Source organism: Malurus melanocephalus, unplaced genomic scaffold, assembly GCF_030028575.1.
Source record: "Malurus melanocephalus ecotype Western Australia unplaced genomic scaffold, MMel_1.1 scaffold_56, whole genome shotgun sequence".
Classification (NCBI taxonomy): Eukaryota; Metazoa; Chordata; class Aves; order Passeriformes; family Maluridae; genus Malurus; species Malurus melanocephalus.
In genome coordinates this window covers 1,411,825-1,434,855 of record NW_026623288.1, presented here as the reverse complement: position 1 = coordinate 1,434,855, position 23,031 = coordinate 1,411,825, and the positions used below count along the sequence as shown (strand labels likewise).

The window sequence follows — 23,031 nt, the reverse complement described above, 5'->3', positions numbered from 1 at the left end:
ATCTGAAACACTAAACTCCTCACAAAGGCACAAAAAGCAAAATAAAACTGAATTCTTTATAGATGCTGAATTCTTTATGAATCATCTACTCCCAAGACAAAATTCAATCATAAAAAAATATGGTAAATATGATAATAGCAATATAATAAATATTAGCAAAACTAATGTCATCTAGATTTATCATAAAAAAATTTCATCTATACAAACAATAGACTTTATTTCCTCTCCAATTAAAATGTATTTTAACACTCAGGTTAAATTAATAACAGTTTAGTTAGAAAACAAAAAGCAACAGAAAGCAACCTTCTGTTATGACTTGTTCTTTGCATGCAAAATATACTGAATCGAATACATTGATCAAAGAACATCTGGGTTGCACTTAATTTTAAATATTCATAACATTTGATTTAAAAAAATAGAAATGGTAGATAATACATTTCTGTGTATTTAAAACTTTATAACATGAAAAACTATGTTCTGTATATTCTATGTTCCAAATCTTAGTGTGTAGAACTCAAAAATAAAAACATACACACAGAACATATTAGTAGCTCCAAAAAATAAGGAAGTGATATAATTAAGCAGAGTGACCATAAAACAGCTGTACTTAAATACACAGCTGTGATGTTTTTAAAATCACAAATKATCAGTCCAGTAAGAAACAGTTTAAGCATTTTAAGGTGACAGTCATTAGAATAGTTCTTAACTTTTAAATATAAATGTTGCAAACCGACATGAACAAAAATGAACAGATTTCTAACATTGGTAGTGAATTTTAAAAAAGCATTTTCTAGGAAATAGAGTTTAATCTTCTCCTATGAAAAGCAAGGCAAAGTATTAGCAGATAACTCACTTAGGATAATGCTCTGTTAAAAACAAACAAAAAAAAAGAAATAAAACTTTTTATGTTTGGGCAAATTTAAAATGAGGCTCCTCTCATAAAGGGTGCAGGGTACACAAAATCTTGATTTCTCTTGAGTTCTCTTTTAATCAATAAAGTTAACATACATTTTATATACAGATGGATCTTAGTGAAAAAGAAATGGCTAAAACCAGTTTATTGAAGCAAATTTATACATKTGAACCAGAAAAGTAGGTAGGGAGACAGGAATTAAATTAAAACAGACTAATTTACAAAGCAGCAGAAGTAAACATAAGGTGAAGTATTACAGCAGCAGGTTTATGTGTAGTCTCTGAATTATGTCACAACCAAAGTTACAGAAAAAAKAGACTGTTTTCAATCTTRCATAATATTTTTAAGCTACAATCTCAGCTATAATAYACATGTATACAATYAGATTTTAATTTAACTTATATTCTTCAAATTTTATATAGGGATAGGCTCTTTGTACAACTATTTGCACATATTTCAGTTCATACAAAATCCTACCGAAGTGAAGGAATGATCATATAAATACAGGCTTGCCTTACTTGGGCTTTCCCATATCTGGTCTATGAATTGAAGTTAGAAAAGATAYATATTTGCATTTCATACATATTGCTTTTTACATACAAAAAATACACTTAAGGAAAATAATTTGTAAAGTGTTAAAATGTGTAGMGTTTGACAGCAGAAAAATCTAAATCCTGCCATCTGGTTACATCCTGAAATTAAATGCMTTTTTTATATTACATTACACATTTTTAAAGTAATAAACCAGGAAATATTTGAATCCACAGTGCTGTATATTTCCTAATACATAAAAATTTCCTGTCTTTTCGCAATATCTGTACGACACAGAGGGCATTCATTAAGTAATTGAGCACATTCCTTACAGGCAACGAGGTGACCACAGGGAATGAAGACAACTGAYACGTCTTTAGCCATACAGATTTTACAGAGCTTCTCTTCCTGTAAGCGTCTTAACTTCTCTTCMGTACTGAGGTCTAAGGAAAATAGACACATAAAAACAAGTTAACTTACTTAGTACCACTGAAKCTTTTTCTTYTTTCTTCTYTTTACACACAAAAMCAWGGTTTKCTTCATWTRATTTAAAGGTCACACCCTTAAAWAGAACAACAACAAAAAAATTACAAGAGAGGGGAATCCTAGCTGCAGCATGGAATCCTCTTTTTTCCCCCTTCTGATCTCATTACATTTCTCAGGCCAATGTAAGCAAGGAGTGCATCTATCTGTATTTCTATGAGCTTGAAATACCTACAAAATTTAGTATATGCATATTTCAATCAGGAACCATTCTTTTCACAGACCTCTGATTGACAAGTTCCCCAAAATCTGAGCAGGAGAAAGGCTCATTGCTACTGTGTAAGTAATTTGGATTTTTCTTTTTCTAAGTTTCCCCAATGAGAAAAGTAAGGACTTTTCTGTCCCCATTTTCAAAATGCCCATATTTCAAAAAGCTTAAAAATCTGTAACACAGAATCCATTTAGCATTGTACATGAGCTCTTTATTATTCCAACATGGCCCACTAGAAAATGCAAAATTCAGACAGCTTCCCCTGTTAGCTGGGGGAAGCTCTGCACAACCAACCACCAAAATAAGGTCCAGCTGCATTGCAAGCTCTTTTTCTCCCCACGATGTCCTATCAAAACTCTTATTAAAAGGAGCAGGCTGTAAGATCTCTGCTTATCATGCCAACCRGATGGTCTTTGCCCTATGAATTCACCCATATGCTTCTCTCAAATTACARGTTTCCTGAATCAGAGCTCCTGGGTTTGGTCTATTACTCTGCGCCGCAAGGGCTTTCTGAGCATGACTTGCATGTCCCAGCAAAGCTGGAATAAAAATAACTGAATAGAAACACCATTTAGAAGCACACTTGCTCTTATTGGCCAATAACAGAAATGCCTCTACCCCAAACAGAATTATATACTGCAAAATAAATAACCCCCCACTATGACTTTTTTGTATTRTATACACTGAATGACAGTGTGTCCCTGTGTCTATTTCAGTTTGCCACATCTATAGTTCTTCTTATAACAATATTCTTGTAGTTATTCTTGCTTTTATTTTTAAATATAATTGTCACAACAGTTTTGACTTTTTTTTGTTAGCACGTATAACCTTTCCCAGAACCACACTGGAATTTCAGTGTTACACATTTCTGAGATACTAATGCTACTTATTTTAGAGATGATATTTACAAATGCTACTACACTTAAATATTTTAACACTCTCTTTTTTCAGTTTTTTTTAATGTTCCAAACCAAATGTCTTTAAGTTACAATACTGTAACTTCACCATAGGTAAGACTGGGATTAGAGGGTAGAATAAACAGATAACAATAAAAAATATTTCATAGACTAAAGAACTGATATGAAAGTACACACAGAGGTTTTGTAATTGAATAAGCTCATCTTGCTCAACTGGGATTTCATTTGGTTCTTCTTCCCTTGTATTTTCTTTATGAGCACTTAAGTCTGCTACCAGATCCTCAACAGATGTGTGACTTTCTCCAGTCATCTGCAATCTCTTTTCCATGGTGTTCCTAATCTCAGACAAACTGAAACCCATGGTTATGGCACTTTGTACCAAAGGATTCTGTAAGAGATCATCTAAAACAAAAAATTAAAAACAAAACAAAACCACTTTAAGAAGGATGAATCTGATTATCAGACAGTATTCACTACAGTACTCTAAGACACATATTTGCAAACAAATATGTAGSCAAAGGAACCGTATTTCCAATCTGAGAATTTTGCTAGTTGTAAAGACTGCAGACTTGAGTTTTCCTCTATCCTGTCTTGCCCAGTCTCCCTTTATCTATTTATGCCATATAAATCCTCCTACATTTCCTGTTCAAATCAACTACTTCAAATTAAATAAGGTCTCATATAACTAACATCATTCAGTAACTGAACGTTAACTGAAATTCCTCCAGAATTCAAAGTCACAATGGATAAGTAACATTACCTCAATTTTAATTCAGTTCAACAAAAAAAAGAAAAAATCATACATATGCTATGAGAAATGAATAAATCATTTGAATTTATAAAACCAAAACACAGCACCACCAACAAGCAAGCAAGTCTATYCATGGTAAGAAACAACACTACTTGGGGAAACCATTTTTCAGTTTGTTGGATCTTCCTCTTAAGGCTTCTTTTTTTTWAAAAAAARAAGTTTATTTCCRGTCTCATAAATGAGCAGTATGGGAGGGATTTCTAAGCAGGTTTTGTGTAACCATTCTTGCTAGCAACAGCTCCCATTCCCTACTACTTCTTTAACTGTCTTGTCTTTTTATTGCTTGGTATTTGTGAAAAGCATTGTAGGAATGTGTAATAGTGGAACACATAACAAACTACTTCAGCTTTCTCAGCTTCCTAGTCTTTGCCTTTGGACAGACCAACTCTTCCTGCCCCATGAAAAAGGACTGTTTCAGCTGCAGTACTTTAACATTCATCCCACAGCATTACTAATTCAATACTTGTGGACACTCACTAGCTATGAGACAGCGTCCCATACAAACTTCTTCCATRGTTCACAACCTTTACAATATTTACCAAACTAATGATATTTCCCTTAAGAAAAATAAAATACGTTCTGCAGTTCTTTAGAAGCAATGAAGCAATGGAAGAGTATCGTCCAAGAATCTGTCTGTCAYGCTTTATTTAAAAATGTAATAGGATTATTTTTAAAATTAACCAGTTCATTCACTATACATTCAATTATGTATATTCCAAAATAGAGGGAGGTTGTTTGTTTTAAACAGATACCTTTAGGAAGTATCGTCCCTTCAGCAGCTTCTGTCTAAAAGTGAAATATARAGAGATAAAATTACAATTCCAGAGAAAGAAAAAGGAAATGTATACMGTTACAAAACAGAAAACAGCTAATTGATCTCAAGTTATTTTAGTCACTAAAAGTATTTAATCTGCTCTGAACAAAATGATCAGTATTTTTTTATAATTTTAACCCATCTCTGCAATAATCATATGTACATGATACTTAGTCTATGGAAGAATTCTAAAATATCATCAGTTTTGCATTTTAGTGACTCACAAATATAACAATGCTCTACCAACAAGAAAAGGAAATGTATCTGCTATTATTCATAAYAAACCTTACATTCCCAGGCTATAGRACAAATGGCACTTTTTCAGTATCCAATATACAACGTTCACAAGGTACCCTGGCTGTGATCTATAACCCAGCTATGATGAACTGGGAGATCTGTACACTATGATTGACAGAACCAAAASATACTGTGATTCTTACATTTTCTGCCAATGAACAAAGCAGTAGGTGAATTAATGATAGACACATAATTAAAAGGTAATGTCATATAAAAATTACGTTGCTTTCTTCTATTTTAACAGAATTATTAATAAGCAAGAAACTTACTGTTGAATTCCTACATCCATCTCTTAAGTGAACATTATTTATAAATTCTATCCCCTTTTCCTTGCTCACAAATCTGCACCTAAAAATAAAATATTTAGACTTAATAGAACTGCATTAGCAGCAAAAATATATTACATAACTATGGAAGCTTTGATAAATTTCCTRTATAATACAGAATGCCTGACTCTCAATGTTTAGTCAACATCTGTGGTGCCAATGTAATATTTCTAAGAACATCTTAATTAAGTAAGCAGTACTTATCTTTCTCAGATTTTTGGTCAAACAGAAAGCTTAAGAGTTGCTGGCCATGACAGCTCATGACACAGATTTCTAAAASTAAAGACTCACTTAAATGAAAAATGTAATGTTAAAATGCTGGTTCTTTTAGCCTTTCTCAATCAAAGAAAAGCAGTCACTGGTCAGACAGGTGCCTTCCATGCTTTCTTTCACTCTTTTGCAGGCAGAGCTCTTCCCTACCAGAAGATTTWGGGAATGTCATAWCTCCTTGAAGAGAGTTCTCCAGCTCCAGCAGTTACTTCACCTTCAGGAACACAGACAGTAGCTGTGAGACTGACACACTGCCACTGAGGCTGATGTGCAAACAAAATCCCCAAGTAAGACTGGGGATTATTATCTAAGAGGAAATAATCAAACCYGACATAATTTAGGCAACCTAAACCAAAACCAAACCCATATCGAAAGGAGTGAAATGTAGCAAGAAAACATTCTTTAACTGTTGGTCGCACCAAGCTAAAAACTTGGAATTGCATCTCTTTCAAGTGGCAGCGGCTAATAATTAAAAACTGCCTGTAGTACCATTTAAAAAGGGAACAGTTAAAGCATAAATACTAATCTCCAACTTCARAGAGCCTTTCACCACAGAAGAGAAATTTGGCAGTCAATGCATAAAAGACACTGATTTTATCCATGTTATACAAGTAACTAAGTCTTTGTATTTGGATGGCTTCTGTCCACCTGTGAGAGCCACTGAGTCATACTACTCTTCGCTTCCGCCAAACAGACAACATTGGCAGTCTTTCTCAAAACTACTTCTGGTACCACTACTACTGTCTGGAATCCATAATCTTTTAAAATTAGAGTGAACTATGTTTTGTATTCCATGCCACTACTTCTTCAGTTTGTTGGCAAATGACAGCTGGTTAGTCATTTTGTATCCTGAATAAGTTACAAACTTTTACCTCTATGATGCTATTTAAAACAACCATTACAATGTAACACTTGGATAACAAGAAAAAACACTCAGATACATATTGACAAAACCACACAATTCTTGCTGAGACACCTCTTAGATCCAGACACAGGTTTCTTCCCCTTAACAATGCCTACAAAAAAGCCAATATAAAATTATTTTCATAAATCTAAACAATGTTAAGCCATAATCAACCTTCTCAAACCTTTATTAGTATGTGCTGTCATTAAATGCAATGTAATGTAAACAAGACTTGGACATGCACCAAGAAAATACTAAAAGACACCTTACCCAGGAAACCATTTGGCATGTTGATCCCAAGGGTCCTCATTTTCCTTCCATTCTTGCAACCCTCCACCACAGTGGAAACACACAACGTGATCACCATTACCTGAGGAAACATAAAAGAATGAAGTTACATACTTTTTGCAAGCATAATATCAAATTTGCAACTAAAATGTTATAATATTAAGAAAGTAAGTTTTTTTTTTTAAAAAAGGCCAGAAAGTGCTTAAATATTGTTTTTATTGGAATGAGAGGAGGTATGGATAGCATTTGCTTAGATAACTAAATTCTTCTCAGGCTGCAGGGAACAGTTTTCCCAGAAGTCACCTGAAAAGCCATCGGTCTGATAAGCTGGTGCCCAGTTAGTGCAGCTSCACAATACAGATCTCTGGGTACTTTCCCAAATTCAAGAAGAAACCAATAAAAAGAATTCTACTGGGTACAAATATTGCCTATTTATAACCCATCCAGGAATATAGCAAAGATTTTATTTATGGCCACAAGTAAAATAAACAATCAGATTAAGAAGTTCTGAGAGCTACTAAGAGAGAAATCAATTAAGATGAGAGCAAGAAATTATCCCCTATAATCACCTTTTCCTTGTGACTGAGTAAGAGCAACACTTTGCACTCATACAGTATCTCTCAGTGAAGAATTTCAAAGGTGTTTAATGGCACTGTGCAATTCTATCTAATTGAGAAACAGAGAGACACAGAGCTGGTGTCTTATCTAAATCAAACACTACATGTCTAAGAGTAAAGGCTTTTCCACTGGCACCACTATCTTCATAGGATAGGCAGTAGTGGTATTTGTGGGTTTTGGGTGTCAATGTGCCATGGTAATGCAAACATGTGTTAACCAAGTCAAATGGCACACAACCTGGATTGTTGTATTCAGAGGATTTTGTGCAGGCCAAAGGGCCACTCCTTACACCTAAAGTCACAAGTACAGCACTTGTATTAACTCAAATAACTATCATTGTGAAAGATGTACTATAAAGGTTTTAACAGGCAAGAAGATGCTTGGCTGTTTTATTGCTAAGAATGAATTTATGATCAAGTTTATGCATTGTTATTAAATATACTTGATAAAATGTATGCAATTTTACATAAGAACTGTGAAAAGTAGTTTACTGAGCAAAGAGATTCWGGCCAATTGTTTCATATAATATTTTTAAAAATTGCTTTTCTTTTTTTCATAACAAGACACTTTCTCAAATACAATATCTTTGTAAAAGATATTAACCACTCCAAGGTCTGGCTTACCTATGCTATAGAATCCAGCTTCTGCGAGTCGCTCCTTGTCAACAGGATATATCCAAGACAAGAATGTTTGTAAACGTTTTCCGTATTTTGCCATACAGGGATTCCTTGGGTGCTGTACATTATTCTGACCAGTTAAGCCAAGCTCAGCCGGAATAGATTCACTTGAAATATTTCCAACATCCCGGCCCAGGACAAAAAGGCATTTGGGAAAATGCCTCTTGTGTTCTGACCAAGCTCTGTCACTGGGTTCCCAGTCTTTCARTTTTCCACCACAACAAAAACATGCCACTTGGTCACCAACCCCTGTATAATAAAATCCAGCATTAGCTAATTCCTGTGGTGTCAAATGACCATTGAGGGGCCAGTTGTAAAAAGACTTTAACCTTGTTTCTTCACTGCACATAGCAGGGATTTTAGGATACAAAGTATCTGACATATCCACAACCTGCCTAGTTCTCAAAAGGTARTCTGCCTCCACATCAGGGTCATTCAGAGCATATGAGAGGGCTGAATTGCTGGAACTSTTTTCAGTTGTGTTCTGGTACTTCTGGGCAACAGGATCCGTATCATTTTCCAGAAAAGCAGATTCAGTAATGAACTTGCAGTCGGGGGCAAGCTGTCTGTGTCTCTCAACTGCAGAATCCCCAGGCACCCATCCTTCAATAGCTGTATGGCAACTGAAGCACTTCACTTTGTCACCTTCTCCAGTATACACAAAGCCAGCTTGTGCTAAAGCTAACACSGATACCGGACAGTCCTGTGGAAATCCAACAAAAGTTCCCAGTCGGCCATGTTCCTGGGCCCATTCCTGGGCACCATCAGTGTCTGCAGAGGCACAAGCTTCTGAGTTATGTGGGACATTACACGTCATGTCTTCAAAAGCAGGGCTCTCCTCTAGATTTCCTAAACAAAGAATGTATGTTTTAATTTCCCAGACAGAAGGATACATCATATCCATATATAACCCTGGAAACTGGCAAAATTCAAGTATYATATTTTCTGCATTAAAATAACAAYGCTTTCTCTTCCCTCCTGTTTCACCCTTGCCTGCATTACCTGCCACACAAACACAAAGGAATTAAAACAAAAATAATAGAAAATCTGTAAGGAAAATCAGGAAGATCAAGATGTCTTAGAGGCTTATAAAGATTTACCTGGAGAATGCACAGGTTTATAGCTTTAAAAGCATCTTTTATGATTGCAAGAATGAAATCAACATGCCATCACCTCAGCTTTTCCTCCCTTCCCTCCCTGAATGAATGTCATTCTTCTTAGCACCTGTCACACATTCCTGTTCCTGCCTACACTTTTCTAGGGTAAGTACCWGTTCCCAGTCCTGCCTCACATCCCTTCTGTGCCAGAAGGCTACTMAAAGCACTCAAGCAAGCCCCACCTTTGCAGAGGATGAAACCAGGCAACATGGCTACAGCAGGTCCTATGTAAGAACYACAAGCTGACAGTCATCACCTTCAGCCCAATATGGATGATGCCAAAGCACAGTAAAAATTATTCTCTTGTCCAGAAAAATGCAGCGATATTATTGACTTTAAAGTCTTGGCTATTGCTGACACACATCTCCAAGYTGTAAATTAAATTATCATGGGATGACTCAAATAAACTTGTTAGCACAAAGCAGTAATAATTCAGAAATTGGCAAAAAGAAAGGCATATAAGGAAGGAAGAACAGAGCATGCATGTATTTGAACAAGTATCTTCATTTTCTACAGAAATCCTGAAATATATCTATTACCAGTCCTCAACTATGTGAGGTAGGCCAGGACACAAAAMCATAGCTTCCTCAACACCTGCATTAATATTGATCATACATTCTGCAACATCAATGTAAATGTTGCATTAAGTGCTTCTATAACACCAGATTTAGCTTCTACAAAACCTTTTTTGGGGTTCAGAACAGGGAGGGGGAAATTAAAATGCCTATGCATTGCAGGATTGCTGCATCCTCTACCAAAATGACAAAGACAATTAAGCTATAAGCAGGTGGAGAAAATGTGACGTTGGACACCTGGCATGGGTGCTTCACATAACCATGACTTATGAGCACCAGCTTGAATTCCTACTGTCTGTCAGTTCATGACTAATGTAATAACACTAGAAATTATACTGTGGCTTTCTGTTTTAGCTTAGCAAATTCAAAAATAGCATCCGAATGAATTGCATTGATTGACCTACAAATCTGACCTATATGCTTGACTTTGAAGGGCAAAAAGCCCCAAATAATAATTACATTTAGTAATACAAAAGTTGTCACAAACCAYGTATTTTTTATACACATACATATATTAAAACTATTGGTTTTTTTATAATGAAAGCTTAAAAGTACATGTTTCTTTCCTTTTAAAACTTTATTTTCAAGTCTCTAGAACTCTTCCTGTAAAGATCTCAAGTGACATGCATCTATCATCACTACTACATTGCATTCATGAAAGACTTGGTATCACTTCTAGCTCACATCTTTCAGAGATTCCTTCTCAAATTGTCCATTGATAAAAACCAAAACAAATGTGGATGACATCTCCTGTACGAATAGCAGTATATCTCCATTTCCACTTCATTATATAGAAATGAGTTCAGAAACAGTGAGATCTTTCTATTTAGATTTTTTTAATTTCAAATTTTTGTTTTACATACATTAGTTTTTTCTACAGTGCTATGAATACTTCAAAACTCCTTCTGTTGGAGAATAAAAAAGAAATTATGCCCTCAGCACGAAGATAATGGAAGTATTTGCCACATTTGGATTCTCTGAGGTTAAGCAATCCATCTCAATCCTCACAATCAAAACAGTATGAAAAGCATGTACCAAGAGAGCAATAAGTACCGACACAGAAGGTACAATCACAACAGATCAATTCTTTAATATGAACTAGCTTTTTCAAATTATATCAACCACATAASTTAATCATGATCTCTTGGTGCAGAAAGGTTCAACTATTATCCTAAAAGCCTCTCAAAGCCACGTCTAACAACTGCAATGACAGCAGCAGGACCAATCCCTCAGAGATAGCTGCAAGGTTTCATGATGCTCCAGCCACATTACGAAGCCCTTTCCTTACAACRGCCCCTGTAAACATGGCTGGTTTACCTTTCACTATAATTTTATCTCAGATATATCTCTACCAAGCATTGAGGCAAACTCCTTGCCTGTGTAAATACTGTTTTACATACAACATTAGTACTACTTTGAATACAGTATCATGATCAATTATTTCTATTTCAAACAACTGTTAAAAGCAACTATCCAAAGTCTAAAATTACAGCCAGCTTAGGAGAAGTATTTCAGCACAGCTTTTTCACAGTTGCCGTACTCCAGTTAGCTGGAATAATGAYTTAGAACACTGTCTTGCATCACAAGAACAGTCAGACAGATATTAACTGCAGCAGAAAAATGAGTGAGAGTAAATTTTTGAATGGTTTATGGCTAAGAAACTAAATTCACAAAAATCTACCATCTAAGACAAGCATACAAGATTTTACCATATATACCAGCAGCAAATCTGAGCTCAGAGCATACTTTATGTACACAGAAGTTAATTAAGTCATTTTGCATAGCTTTAAATTAAACATGTGTGAATTAAAGGTAGAAGGYCCARAAATGTTAAAGAACTYATATAAAATCCAGATATTTTAACTATTATTGAAGCATTATACATTTTCTTATACAGTGAGTAAACAAAGTCTATTTTAGCCTCAAAGGCTTCCGGAAGCTGAGCCAAGTTTAATCCTGCTTTTAAACATCTGAAGGCTATTTGTCACAAGGCACCACCCACTTTTAAGATGAATTACCAATTTATATAGCCTACTGATTATGTTTCAGAAGAAAAAATAAAGACAAAAATACATAGTAAAATTGTAACTTCTTCAAAATGCAAAATCGTACACAGCGGTTCTGTAAAACAAACATGCTTAATTCAGCTTTAAAAATATTAACAGGTTTATTTTATGCAAAAATATAAAATTATCATATTACCTAGATCTGAAAAGCTTCAGAGAAAAAATACAAAACTCCCTTCTCCCTTTCAAGTATATTTCACTAGATAAGATTATTTCCATCTTTAACCCTAAACTAGATTGGCATTATAAGGAGTTATCTTTAATACTTTCACGGCAGTAACCTCCAAGTCAGAAATCTACTTGCACAGCCTCATGTTCCTGACCAAAGGGTACATGTTAGTGTTTATTGTCGACTGAATTTTGAAATGTGAGTAGTGCACCAAGTAAATATCAAAGAGAACATACTGTACCAGCTGACACACAGATTATGAATATGTCACTTCAATGAACTTCAGTTTCTGCCTGCTCAGCTGCAATGAGATCAAGGAAGGTGCATGCTGCTGACTGAAAACATACTTAGAAGATTAAAATGACCAGAAACCTGATTTATATAAACAGTGTTTACAAATTTTAGCACATTTCTATCTAATTATCAACAGCCATTTTTAAAATAAAGTTCTGTTTAGAGATACTTTTTAATTTATTTTAGAAAGAGAGTATGTATCTATGGAATGCCCCCTAATTCAGTGCCAAAGCTTACATAAGCCCATCAGCTCAGCTTCACTTGTCTGTTCTTCCAACAGGTCTTACTTAGCTTCCCATCAGGGTTTGTCATCAAAGGAAGTCAGGCAGCAGCTCAAGGTTATAGCAGRCTATTACATCCTCCTAATTTTTTAYTTCAGTCACAAGGACTTTTATGCTYTTGCCATCATCAAAATGTGCATAACCAGGCCAACAGAAACATACCATTTTGAGGATTATTTTTACATAGTATTTTTCTTCAYGAAGAAATCATATGGGTACGAACCAGAGAAATAAACAAAGATTCATGGCTGCTTAAGACAGAGGAAACATAATCTTTTTGTGTGCTTGCAAGTTAAATGTTATCAGAACTTTGGCTACATGTATTAGAAGGAAGGAGTAAATACCAGCTGCTGTAGGGAAAACTGGCATGATGTAGACTAAGTAACTGYGCCTGCAGTTAAGAAACAGAAAAAATCACTGACTCAACAGGGGTTATTAAAAAGAATGGCCAGTAGCAAAAAATAACCAATAAAACGTGCAGTGCCCTGAGATGCATTTCCTTTCCCGAGTATGAGCCGTGCTTCAGGTTTCAGTGTTCCATCTTTTCACAAATAATTTAAACTTCTAGTYGAAGAAAAGCATGGAAAAAGAGGGYGTTTTTCATCGGGGAGGTATAATGATACCAAACTTCAGCTACAGCAACGTGATTAATGCCACAGCAAAACTGCTGAATCTTTGGATTCTAAGGCAAAATTGGAAAAGTGCCAGACCAGCACCTCCTGCCTTACTCAGTGGCAAGGGCATTCCCTGCCCAGTCAGTGCTCCTGCTCACAGCAGCCACTACAGCAGTAGTTGAACTCCTCACTCAGTCACTCAGCTGCAGCCTGAGGCAGAACAGCATCCTGATACTTTCTGATGTCATAGCATGAATGTTTTGCTATTAAAAAATTAGGACAATTTGCAAATGTACATATATATACTTTAATATATATATAYGTGTGTGTGTGTTTGTGTGTGTATTTATATACCATCTTCTTGAAAATGGTCTGCATCATCTTAAAAACTTAGAAATCTCTCTTGAATTATTCTTTGTATTTTATTTTTGTCAGGAAATGGGGATGACTTGGGAATTAATTCTATTTATAATATAGTACTAAAAATGAAATATGTGAAAGTTTTGCTTGTAGAAAATACTCTGCTTGCCTTTCTATTTAACAAAAAACTCCCCAAAACATTGAAAGGGAAGCACAATGACCTGCAAGATATATACAGCTTCATTTTACATTTTATATGATAGGAGTGACACTCAATTCAAGCTTTGCATYATGCCTTCTTAATCTTTAAGCCATTCAATCTTCACACACAGCTACCTTTTTTATGTTCAAAAATCTTGCTGTTTATAAAGCCCGACTTGTAAATTGTCATGCTCAGAGTATTTTGGATTAGAACTCTGCAAAAAAGACCACATGCTATGAAAAATAAAAAGCAGCAAAGGACTGTACACTGTTAAATAAAACATAAAAAGTACTTACAGTCGATTTTCCCGAAGGAATTAGTATCCAATCAGACCAAGTATAGGAATGGATTAATCAAAGCAGATATTGCTTTCATCACTATTTTCCATCAACCTTTAAAACAAATCCCAATATTTACATTCCTGTTGGTAGAAAAAAAAGAGAGGTTAAAAACCTTCTTTTTCACATAACCTCAACATTGTTTATGAAGGCACAACTACAAAACTACGACGAAAAAAAAACCATTTTAAAATTCTCTCCCTTGRCCAAGAAATCCAAATTAAAATACATTATAAAGTTGAAAGAGTCTGAGGTCTGGGAAAGTCTGAAATGTAGATGTTTTACTAAAACCAGCAAGGGACATAAAATTTGGTTTACTCCAGAAGATCCTAAGACAACAAAACAAAATCCTGGAATTAAAAACTAGAGGGCACCAAAAAGGACAAAGAATGAAACAGCAAAAAGAATTGAATCCTGTGATCTAGACTTCTCTCTCTTATCTGATTATAAATTGGATTTTCTTGAACTCTTCAGCTCCCTGCAGCTATCTCAAATATCTTCTGTCAACAGACAGAAGTCCTAACACAGGTACACACAGCCTGAAAGGAAATCCATTTTCATATTTCTAAAACTGAGATATGAACACACATTTCCTTAGTTTCATGATAACAAATGGAAGTCTGTCTCATATCAGTGGGAGCAGTCAAAAAAACTCACAACCAACCATCCTCATCAGCATTCTTTCACTTTTGCTGCTGGTTGCAAAGGGCAGGATCAAGGGAGGTGCAGAACAATCATTAACTTGTTCCTTTGCCCTTCTTGGCCAGTGATGTAAGTGCCAAGCTTTTCATGGAAGGAAGTTGTTGGAAATTCTTAGAGAACCTCAAAGAAAACGGCAAAAGTGATCAAGTAGATAGCAAAATAAAGCAATTAAGTAAATGCAAATATCTAAATAAAAACTTAAGCAACCAATCCATTACACAAAAACTTGCTTTCTTAGAGAGAATAYTTCACTGTTAYCTTCTCCRATAAGTGGTGATTTACTTCAGGATAAACAATGAGCAATTAAATTTATTTATATTATATTCAAAAAAGTATTTGACAAAATGGTAAAATAGCAGTTTTTCATGCAGTTGCTTTTCCTTTGAAATTGGTCTACTGTAGGATCTTATAGATTCCATATGTTCATTTGGAAAACTAAATTCTTCCAGTTAGCTGAATGAAGTAAAGCTATTAAAATAGCAATGTAAGACTGTAGCAGTGAAAGGATAATGGAATACTGCTGCAAACATGTCAGCCCTTTACAGCAGATGCAGGTWAAAAACACTGCAAAAATTACCCAAACCAAAGTGAGTACTGACACCCACATATAGGGCTTTCAGCARGAAGACAGAAGCATAAGACAAGTACTACAGAAGCAGAAATATATGTCTCTTTAAGAGTAACACTTACTGTTAAAGAGAAATATGTAAGCACAGGACCATAGACATTGAACGAAAGAGAATTACTTGAACTTAAATTACCGCTGAAAAAAAGTCACCTGAGTGAACTTCTCCCTATAGAATTCCTAATAAGTACTTTAATCTTAACAAAGAAAACCCRAACAAAACTGCATTTTTATTAACAAGAAGCACGTCTAGAAAGTAATGGACCTAATAAAAGAAAAGTAATAGAAGAGTGGGCGAGGAGAGGAAACACTCAAATATGTCAAAAGACCCAGACAGACCACAGAAGCTCTTATTAGCAGAGCAAATTTTTCACCCGCTTTTGTAAAGGGCAGCATTGAAGGCTCCAGCCGGAGCATGCGGACCCTGGAGCAGCATTGAAGGCTCCAGCCGGAGCATGCGGACCCTGGAGCAGGGGCACGGCTCGGGACGGGGTCTGGGCTCCGCGGGGGCAATCCCATCCCGGCCCGGCCGCTCCCGCAGCGGCGGCGCGCCCGTCCCCATGGCAACGCCTCGCCAGCCGGGACCACCCCGCCGGATCAATGAGCGCCCGGGGCAGCGGCGGCCGCACCGGCCCTCGGCACCCCGGCACCGCCGTGAGGGTGGGGACAGCGCGGAACGGACACAGTCCCGCGCTCCACGCGGGGAGCCCCACCGAGCCGCCCGGCGCACCGAAAGCAGCCAGCGCGGGCAGCCGGGGAGCCCGGCCCGCCCCGGGGTCCCGCCRCCGCCCCGGTCCTGTCGCTGCCGCGGGCACTCACCGGGAGCGTCCCGTTCCGTCCTGTCCTGTCCCGTCCCCGGCGCGGGAGCCGCTCTCGGCAGGGCGCCCCGAGAAGATGGCGGCTCCCGGCAGCCTCAGCGCCGGCCGGAGGGGAGCAGCGCCCCCTGGCGGGGCGGTGGCGGTGCGGCGGGCGGGCTTCCGCCGGCGGAGGGCGGCGCGTGGCGGCGGCGGGCGGGAACTGCAGAGCTGCCCGTCAGCCCCTCAGCCCCGCTCCTCACGCCCCTCAGCCCTTCGGCCCCGCTCCTCATTCCCCTCGGCCCCTCAGCCCCGCTCCTCATTCCCCTCGGCCCCTCAGCCCCGCTCCTCACGCCCCTCAGCCCTTCGGCCCCGCTCCTCATTCCCCTCAGCTCCTCGGCCCCTCAGCCCCGCTCCTCATTCCCCTCAGCTCCTCGGCCCCTCAGCCCCGCTCCTCATTCCTCTCATCCCCTCGGCCCCGCTCCTCGTTCCCCTCATTCCCCTCGGCCCCGCTCCTCCTTCCCCTCATTCCCCTCAGCCCCGCTCCTCGTTCCCCTCATTCCCTCGGCCCCGCTCCTCGTTCCCCTCATTCCCTCGGCCCCGCTCCTCGTTCCCCTCAGCCTCTTCGGTCCCCACAGCCCCGCTTTTCGTCCCCCTCATCCCGCTCAGCCACCACAACCCCCTCAGTCTCCTCAGCTCTTTCCGTTTTTCCGCCCGCCCAGTGCCTCACCCCACCGTTTGCCTCTCCTCCCCAGCATCTCCAGCAGCCCCTTCATGTCACACCATCTTCAGGTTTCAGGTCTAGAAAATGCTCGTCCCAACGCTCTCCTTGCTCTCACCTCTTACCCCAGAGAATTACATCTTCTTACGACTTAAATCTGTTAAACCAGATTTTTTTTTTAATAGAATTTTCCAAATCAGTAAGAAACTTCGGGCTATTTTCCTTGGTAGTTGTAGTCAAAAATAATCTGATTATTTTCATGGCTAAGTCTAAGATGGCCTTGAACATTAAAATACTTCTTTAAACTTTTTATCTTTTTTAGAAACTCAGGTGTCCTCATTGTTCACCCAACACATTTCAATGTAGCCAGGATACTTGGCCAGGTTTTATGTAGGGGACCTGTAGCCAGGTTTTATGTAGGGGACCTGGTTATTGCTATCCTCAGGAAAACTCAGCTACATAGAATAATGTTCTCAAGCATTTTTGCTTTTCCCCTTGTGCATGTGAACAGTAGCAACTCGCTATTTTCAGATCATATATCTCCAAAGACTTGTCGATTTGGACAATTTCAGGAGAAGCAGTGTAATTATACAATGTATCAGAATATTTGCAGATTCAAGGCTTACACTGAAAGCTATTTGCRTAAGGATTGMTTCTCACTTTGTTCTAAGACCCCAGTTTGAATCTTTGGCACAAGAGGTTTGAACCTTAACACTGCAATATGAACATGAATATTTAATCTTTTAAGTCCTTGTCATACCACATTATTAATACATTCATTAACAATGATTTTCACGAAGGCCCTTGCTCTGTTGAGGTTTGATATTTTTCCAAATGAAGCAGATTGTTTTTAGAGGTCACAAAGTGGTTTTGTGGAGATCCACTTTCAGGTTTTGATGTCTAAATCAAAAACTTTGGTAAAAGAAAATCTCTGGCCCCTGCAGGAGGTTGGATTAGATCACCTCCCAAAAACCCTTCCATCAAAAAATATAAGACATAAAATAAAACAGAAAAAATCAGATCATACCAAAAGTAAAACCTCTTTGAAACTTCTTTACACAATCGTATTAAAAATTTCAATCAGTTACAACCTGTTTGAGTCAGATAAACATAAACTGGACTTAGTACACAGTTCTTTGACACAAACTGTTTAGTCAACAATGGGTCATAAGTCACAGAGGTTCATATGGGAAATTGTGTTTGTTGACATAATCCCTAAGAAATTAATATGATTTATTTTCTATCTCCTAGACTAATCAATTGGACCATTAGCACCAGATTAATGAATGGAGTGAAAAAAACTATGCAATCCAGAGCTGGGATTTCAGAGGTACAACAAAGGAAGAAAATCAAATACGGAAAAATGATAAAATGGTGCCCTGACTAGGAACATTTTCTCAWGAATATGACAATAGAAAATCAAATAACTAATAAGTAACAGATGTCTGAAATCTGTTTTTACCCTTGAATTACATCCAGTGCTTTTGCTACCATTGGAAGAAGGGATTAAGTCATTTGATAGGAAAGCCATGCATTTGTATGCTGGTCCACAGAAAATAAATTCCAATTCTCTCTTCTAAAACAGTAGGATAGCCTTTATCCACAGCACTTACTACTACAGCACATTCTTTCTTTTCTTTTGTTGCAAGAAGGTGATAAACATAACTCTCATTGCATTTTCATGAAGGGAGTGGGAGAGTCTGAAGGGAAGTTTGAGAAAAATAGAGGTATAATTGTAGTACAGAAACAGGAAAAGCTGTAAAAACAAGATGAGCCTTTTCAATTTCAGCAGTGAAATCTTATGCAGGACAAACATTCCTATAGCTCTCAAATCCATTGCTGATCAGACAATGCAAAAATATACCTTCTCATCAAAACTAAAACCGTAATATAATGGCAAGAGTACTGAACTGGGTAAAAGTTAGCATCTAAACATGTAAAAACCGAATCTTCTTTTGACGTCTTAGTATACTGCTGCTGAAGTTACTTCTAAGTTCACTTCTGGTGTCAAATCAGAGGCAAACMATGTTTCTTTCACAATTCACTGAGCAGATGAGCTAAGATAAATGCCAAACTAAGAGGAAAATGGTAAACATGCAACTAGTGATTTATCTTAGTTCTGTTTGAACTGATTAATGCAAGAAATAATTATYCAGCGCCAGGACTTTGGACTTAGCAAGTGTGTGAAATACAACTACATACATGGTTTTAGTTTTGTGTTCCTAATTCTTTCATGCTGGCATATTAATGCTGGCWCACAGGTACTATCTAAGTTTGATGTAACAAGTAGAAAAATGGCAAGTTCAAGGCAATGCTTGCCTATCCCCTGCATGCTTCCGCATTTATACCCTGACAGGAAAAAAAGGGCAGAGAGGAGCAAAGAGGAATGCTGTGGTTAACAAACATATCCCTTTTAACTGATCATTGTGGTCATTAATTTTCCCCACATCCTGTTGATGATGTCTAAGAATTATTATACGTGGGGGCAACTCAACATGACCATCCAAACCTTAGCTGAGTAAACTTACTAAATACTTTATATTGCTGCAGAAGCTTAGAAATTAGAAATTATATTCTTTAGACGTCACAAGCAGTATTGTATTTAATCAAGTATTTTCTGACTTTGAACKAACTTAAACCTTCAGAAAGAGATGCAGCAGCAGAACAGGGAGCAATGGACAAGGTGCCCAAGACTGCTTTCCAGTCTGGGATCAAGAATGAGGAATCAGGACTGAGAGTTCCAGAAACAGCTTCTTTGACTCCTAATAGTCTGCAAACCCCAAATTCAGGTAGGAGTCAGGATTTCTCTGACATGATTATCATGAGTCACAGACACATTCGTTTTAACATACTTGGTATCTGGGGTACCCAACCCAAACTAGGGTGTGGACCATGTTGATAAGATTCTGACTTACCAAATTCAGGTTTTGCCTTCAAAGCTTCATATTCTCTCAATGCACCAACACTCTTAACCCCTCACAATAAACCAGCACAAGGCACCTATGCCGTGGGATAAGTGACTGCCTGCCACACGAACAGCCCTGGCAAGCTGCCAGGTACTGCCCACCCACTGATAAGGGGAGACTGCAAAYTTTGGCTTCCTACACTTCCTCCATCACCAGCACCCAGCCAAGCCTTCCCAGAGACTCCAGCCACCTGGAGCTTCTCWGCACACAGGCCAGAGGAGAGGCAAGAGCACAAAGTGCTAAGCACAGGCTGCAGAGCTGCTGGCACACCAGCATGGGCTGCCTGGCTCTCCCAGTGCTGGACAGATGCTGCCAGGGAGCTGATACAACAAACTCATCATGTGCATGACCACAGGCTCATTACAGGCTGGACTGACCAAAGAGATTTTGTCAGCAGAACAYAGTAAGTCATCCAATTTTCTGCGGCATATGTGTAATCCAAGAGGTGTCATCCCATTTTCTGTGGGATATGTGTAATCCACGAGATGAAATGACGCAGAGCCTTCCTGAAGAATATCCAGCTACTAGAACAATGAGTGAGTGATGAGCTGTGAGCCCAGGAATATCTGCTTTACAAGTTGTACTCTGCCCTTCTGCATCAGYGGACTTAAAAAGCAGTACAAGACCTTAAATTACACTCTCAGTGATACTGTCACTGCTCAGCTTGCAAAATACACAAAATTCATAGCTCTTTTCCATATTTTCTTTACCTATTATTATCTTATGATAATAATTGACTTTGATACGGCATTTTCAAGAAAGGTGTATGTACTCAAAACCAAAATGGTTCCTAATTAATTTACTAGTTCTCTATTGTACCAATCAGAGCAGGCATGGTTCTTCAGAACCATGCAATGATTCCAGCACAGGCCCATTAGAACAGCTTGTCTTCATTCTTCACATAAATAAATGTTTTACAATCTCCACTTCTGTATTAACATTTTGCCATTTGGTGACACTGTGGTTAAAAAATAATTTTCCTTTTTCCTGTTTTTGTAGATTTCTCCATTGTTCAAAGCTGCTGTTGAAACAGGGATTTTGGGGGGTCTTTTCGTCTTTCCTTGTCAATGCTAGTCAGAAAAAAGCGAACAGAGCTATAAACACTGATGGGAAAGAAATACACATTGAAGCAGTGAAACATATTGTCAAGCAAATAAATGATCTGCTGCCTACCAAATGCTGTTCCAATCAAATTACTCCAGGCATTGCTCCCAGAACCATATTTAAGAAAACCCCTCCTTCACAGGCTTTATGCAGAAGAGTTTAATTAGTCTTTCGGCTTTTCATTATTCACCAGCAGGTTGCATGAACATACACAGAACTAACAAGTTAAGCCTTGACCAGAAGACTTCCAGGTCAACAGGGTTTGGAAATGCAACCTAAACCTACAGCTGGTTCTTGTCTGTGTTGGCAAGTGGTAAGGAATGCAAACGACTCTGAAGCAATGCTGCTTTTTGTGAGCTGAAACCCAGCAAACCTCTACAAAATGGTGTGATCCTCCACATGCACTGATCTTAAATCTGTTACATTTTATTGCTTAGGATGATGAAGTGACACTAAGTTTAGCTACGAAAAAATCCAAAAGTTGCAAGATGTGTTTGACAATCACAGTCTGAGARTGTTTCTCATTTCAGTTGCCCAGATGAATGGAAACAGCTGGTATTAGCTAATATTTAAGACTCTTACTTGCCTAAACAGCATTTATCAAACAGAAATCATCTGAATAATGTGGAAGCATGCCTTCTGTGTACCTTTATTTCTTCTGTGTGAGAATTAAGGAAATGTCTACAGAAAAAGAACAATCACCAGGAGCAATCACCAAACAATTGCTGATTAAAAAAAAAAAAAGGTAATTTAGAACAATTAATTCTTACATGGACATGATATAAAAACCGAATAATAAGAGACATTTTATTCTGAACAGTCATTCCTAATKGTCTCTGCAAGAAAAGTAAAGCACTCAATTGTTTAACTCTCAGAGCAGATAATAAAGTTGTGCCATGTCACATGAATTCCATGGAGTGGGTTAATACAGAGGAAATGAGTTGTTGCATGTTTTATTTCTTCTCCTTTTGTACATTTCCAGCTCTCCCAATGGATGTCTGCAGTATTTATTCAGAAAACCAAGAATAAATACATTTTTATAAGATCCAATTACCAGTTATATTTTTCTAGCTATGTATTTGCTGGATAATGCACTACACRCTTGAAAACCTTGTATTTACTGTTCAGTTACATAACTTCCCGCTGCTATCCAGCTGTTACCATAGTGGTGACACAGGCATTTCCTTTAATGTAGCTGGGACAAAGCCTTCAGAGTACTTCTTTATTCAGGCAGGAAGCACAGTAGGTGACTTAAGACTGTGCTTGACACATCCTGCCTTTGCAGGCATCATCATTTTTCCTTCTTCTCAAAATTTTATTTTATTCCATTATTTAGAAAGGTAAATGTCAACCTGTAGAAATAGCAGAAGAAAACATAAAGCTGTCCTGGCTTTTAACAAGGCTCTCTGACTCATTTATATGAATCTTAGGATGCCCATGCTGCTTTTTCTAGCACACAAAAGCCTCATGAAAAGATGAAGAATAAACTATAACRATTGTTTTGTAGAACTAAAATACAAATCTTATTTTTTAACCTAGGAATTCCTTACAATCCAGCTAACATCAGGTGGTACTGAGAAAATGTTTCACCATATAAAAATGTCTACCACAAAAGCAAGGATAAGTCAGAACTGAATATGACTTTATAGCCTGAAAAAAGACTACTCTGTGTCAATAATATATTAATCTGAAGAGGAATTGGTACATATCGCAAAGTAGATTTTAAAACTTTTTATGTCATGTGTATTTCTACACTGCATATACTATCTGTTATCTTCAGCCTGTCCCAGTCTGTTACCAATATACTTCAAGAAAGAAGTGGTTTACATTCCTTGAGTAAACTTGGGATTTAAACTTTTGGCCCTGCAATGACTTGATGGCTTTATTCTACTGCACTTCTCCATGAGTGTCTCTTCATTCTCATCRTGAAGGCAAAATCTCAC

The 23,031-nt window shown here is 37.8% G+C and overlaps 1 protein-coding gene and 1 long non-coding RNA gene across 3 annotated transcripts; one reads left to right on the top strand and one right to left on the bottom strand.

Annotated features, from left to right (window-relative positions):
• Positions 1–1,026: 1,026 nt before the first annotated feature.
• XIAP (X-linked inhibitor of apoptosis) lies at positions 1,027–16,440 on the bottom strand. 2 transcript variants are annotated; one of them, XM_057365664.1, is made up of 8 exons: positions 16,323–16,440; positions 14,135–14,259; positions 8,067–8,969; positions 6,808–6,907; positions 5,307–5,385; positions 4,679–4,712; positions 3,293–3,517; positions 1,027–1,887 (listed from the first exon to the last, which is right to left on the bottom strand). In XM_057365664.1, the coding sequence occupies exons 3-8, from the start codon at positions 8,935–8,937 to the stop codon at positions 1,694–1,696; spliced, it is 1,503 nt and encodes a 500-aa protein (XP_057221647.1). In that variant the 5' UTR covers positions 8,938–8,969; positions 14,135–14,259; positions 16,323–16,440; the 3' UTR covers positions 1,027–1,693. The 2 variants fall into 2 exon arrangements, with proteins under 2 accessions (XP_057221647.1, XP_057221648.1); XM_057365665.1 differs by lacking the exon at positions 3,293–3,517.
• A 1,786-nt stretch (positions 16,441–18,226) lies between these two features.
• LOC130573310 (uncharacterized) lies at positions 18,227–22,132 on the top strand. Its single transcript, XR_008965312.1, has 3 exons — positions 18,227–18,348; positions 19,664–19,807; positions 20,984–22,132. It is a non-coding gene; the product is annotated as an uncharacterized LOC130573310 (long non-coding RNA).
• The last annotated feature ends 899 nt before the right edge of the window (positions 22,133–23,031 follow it).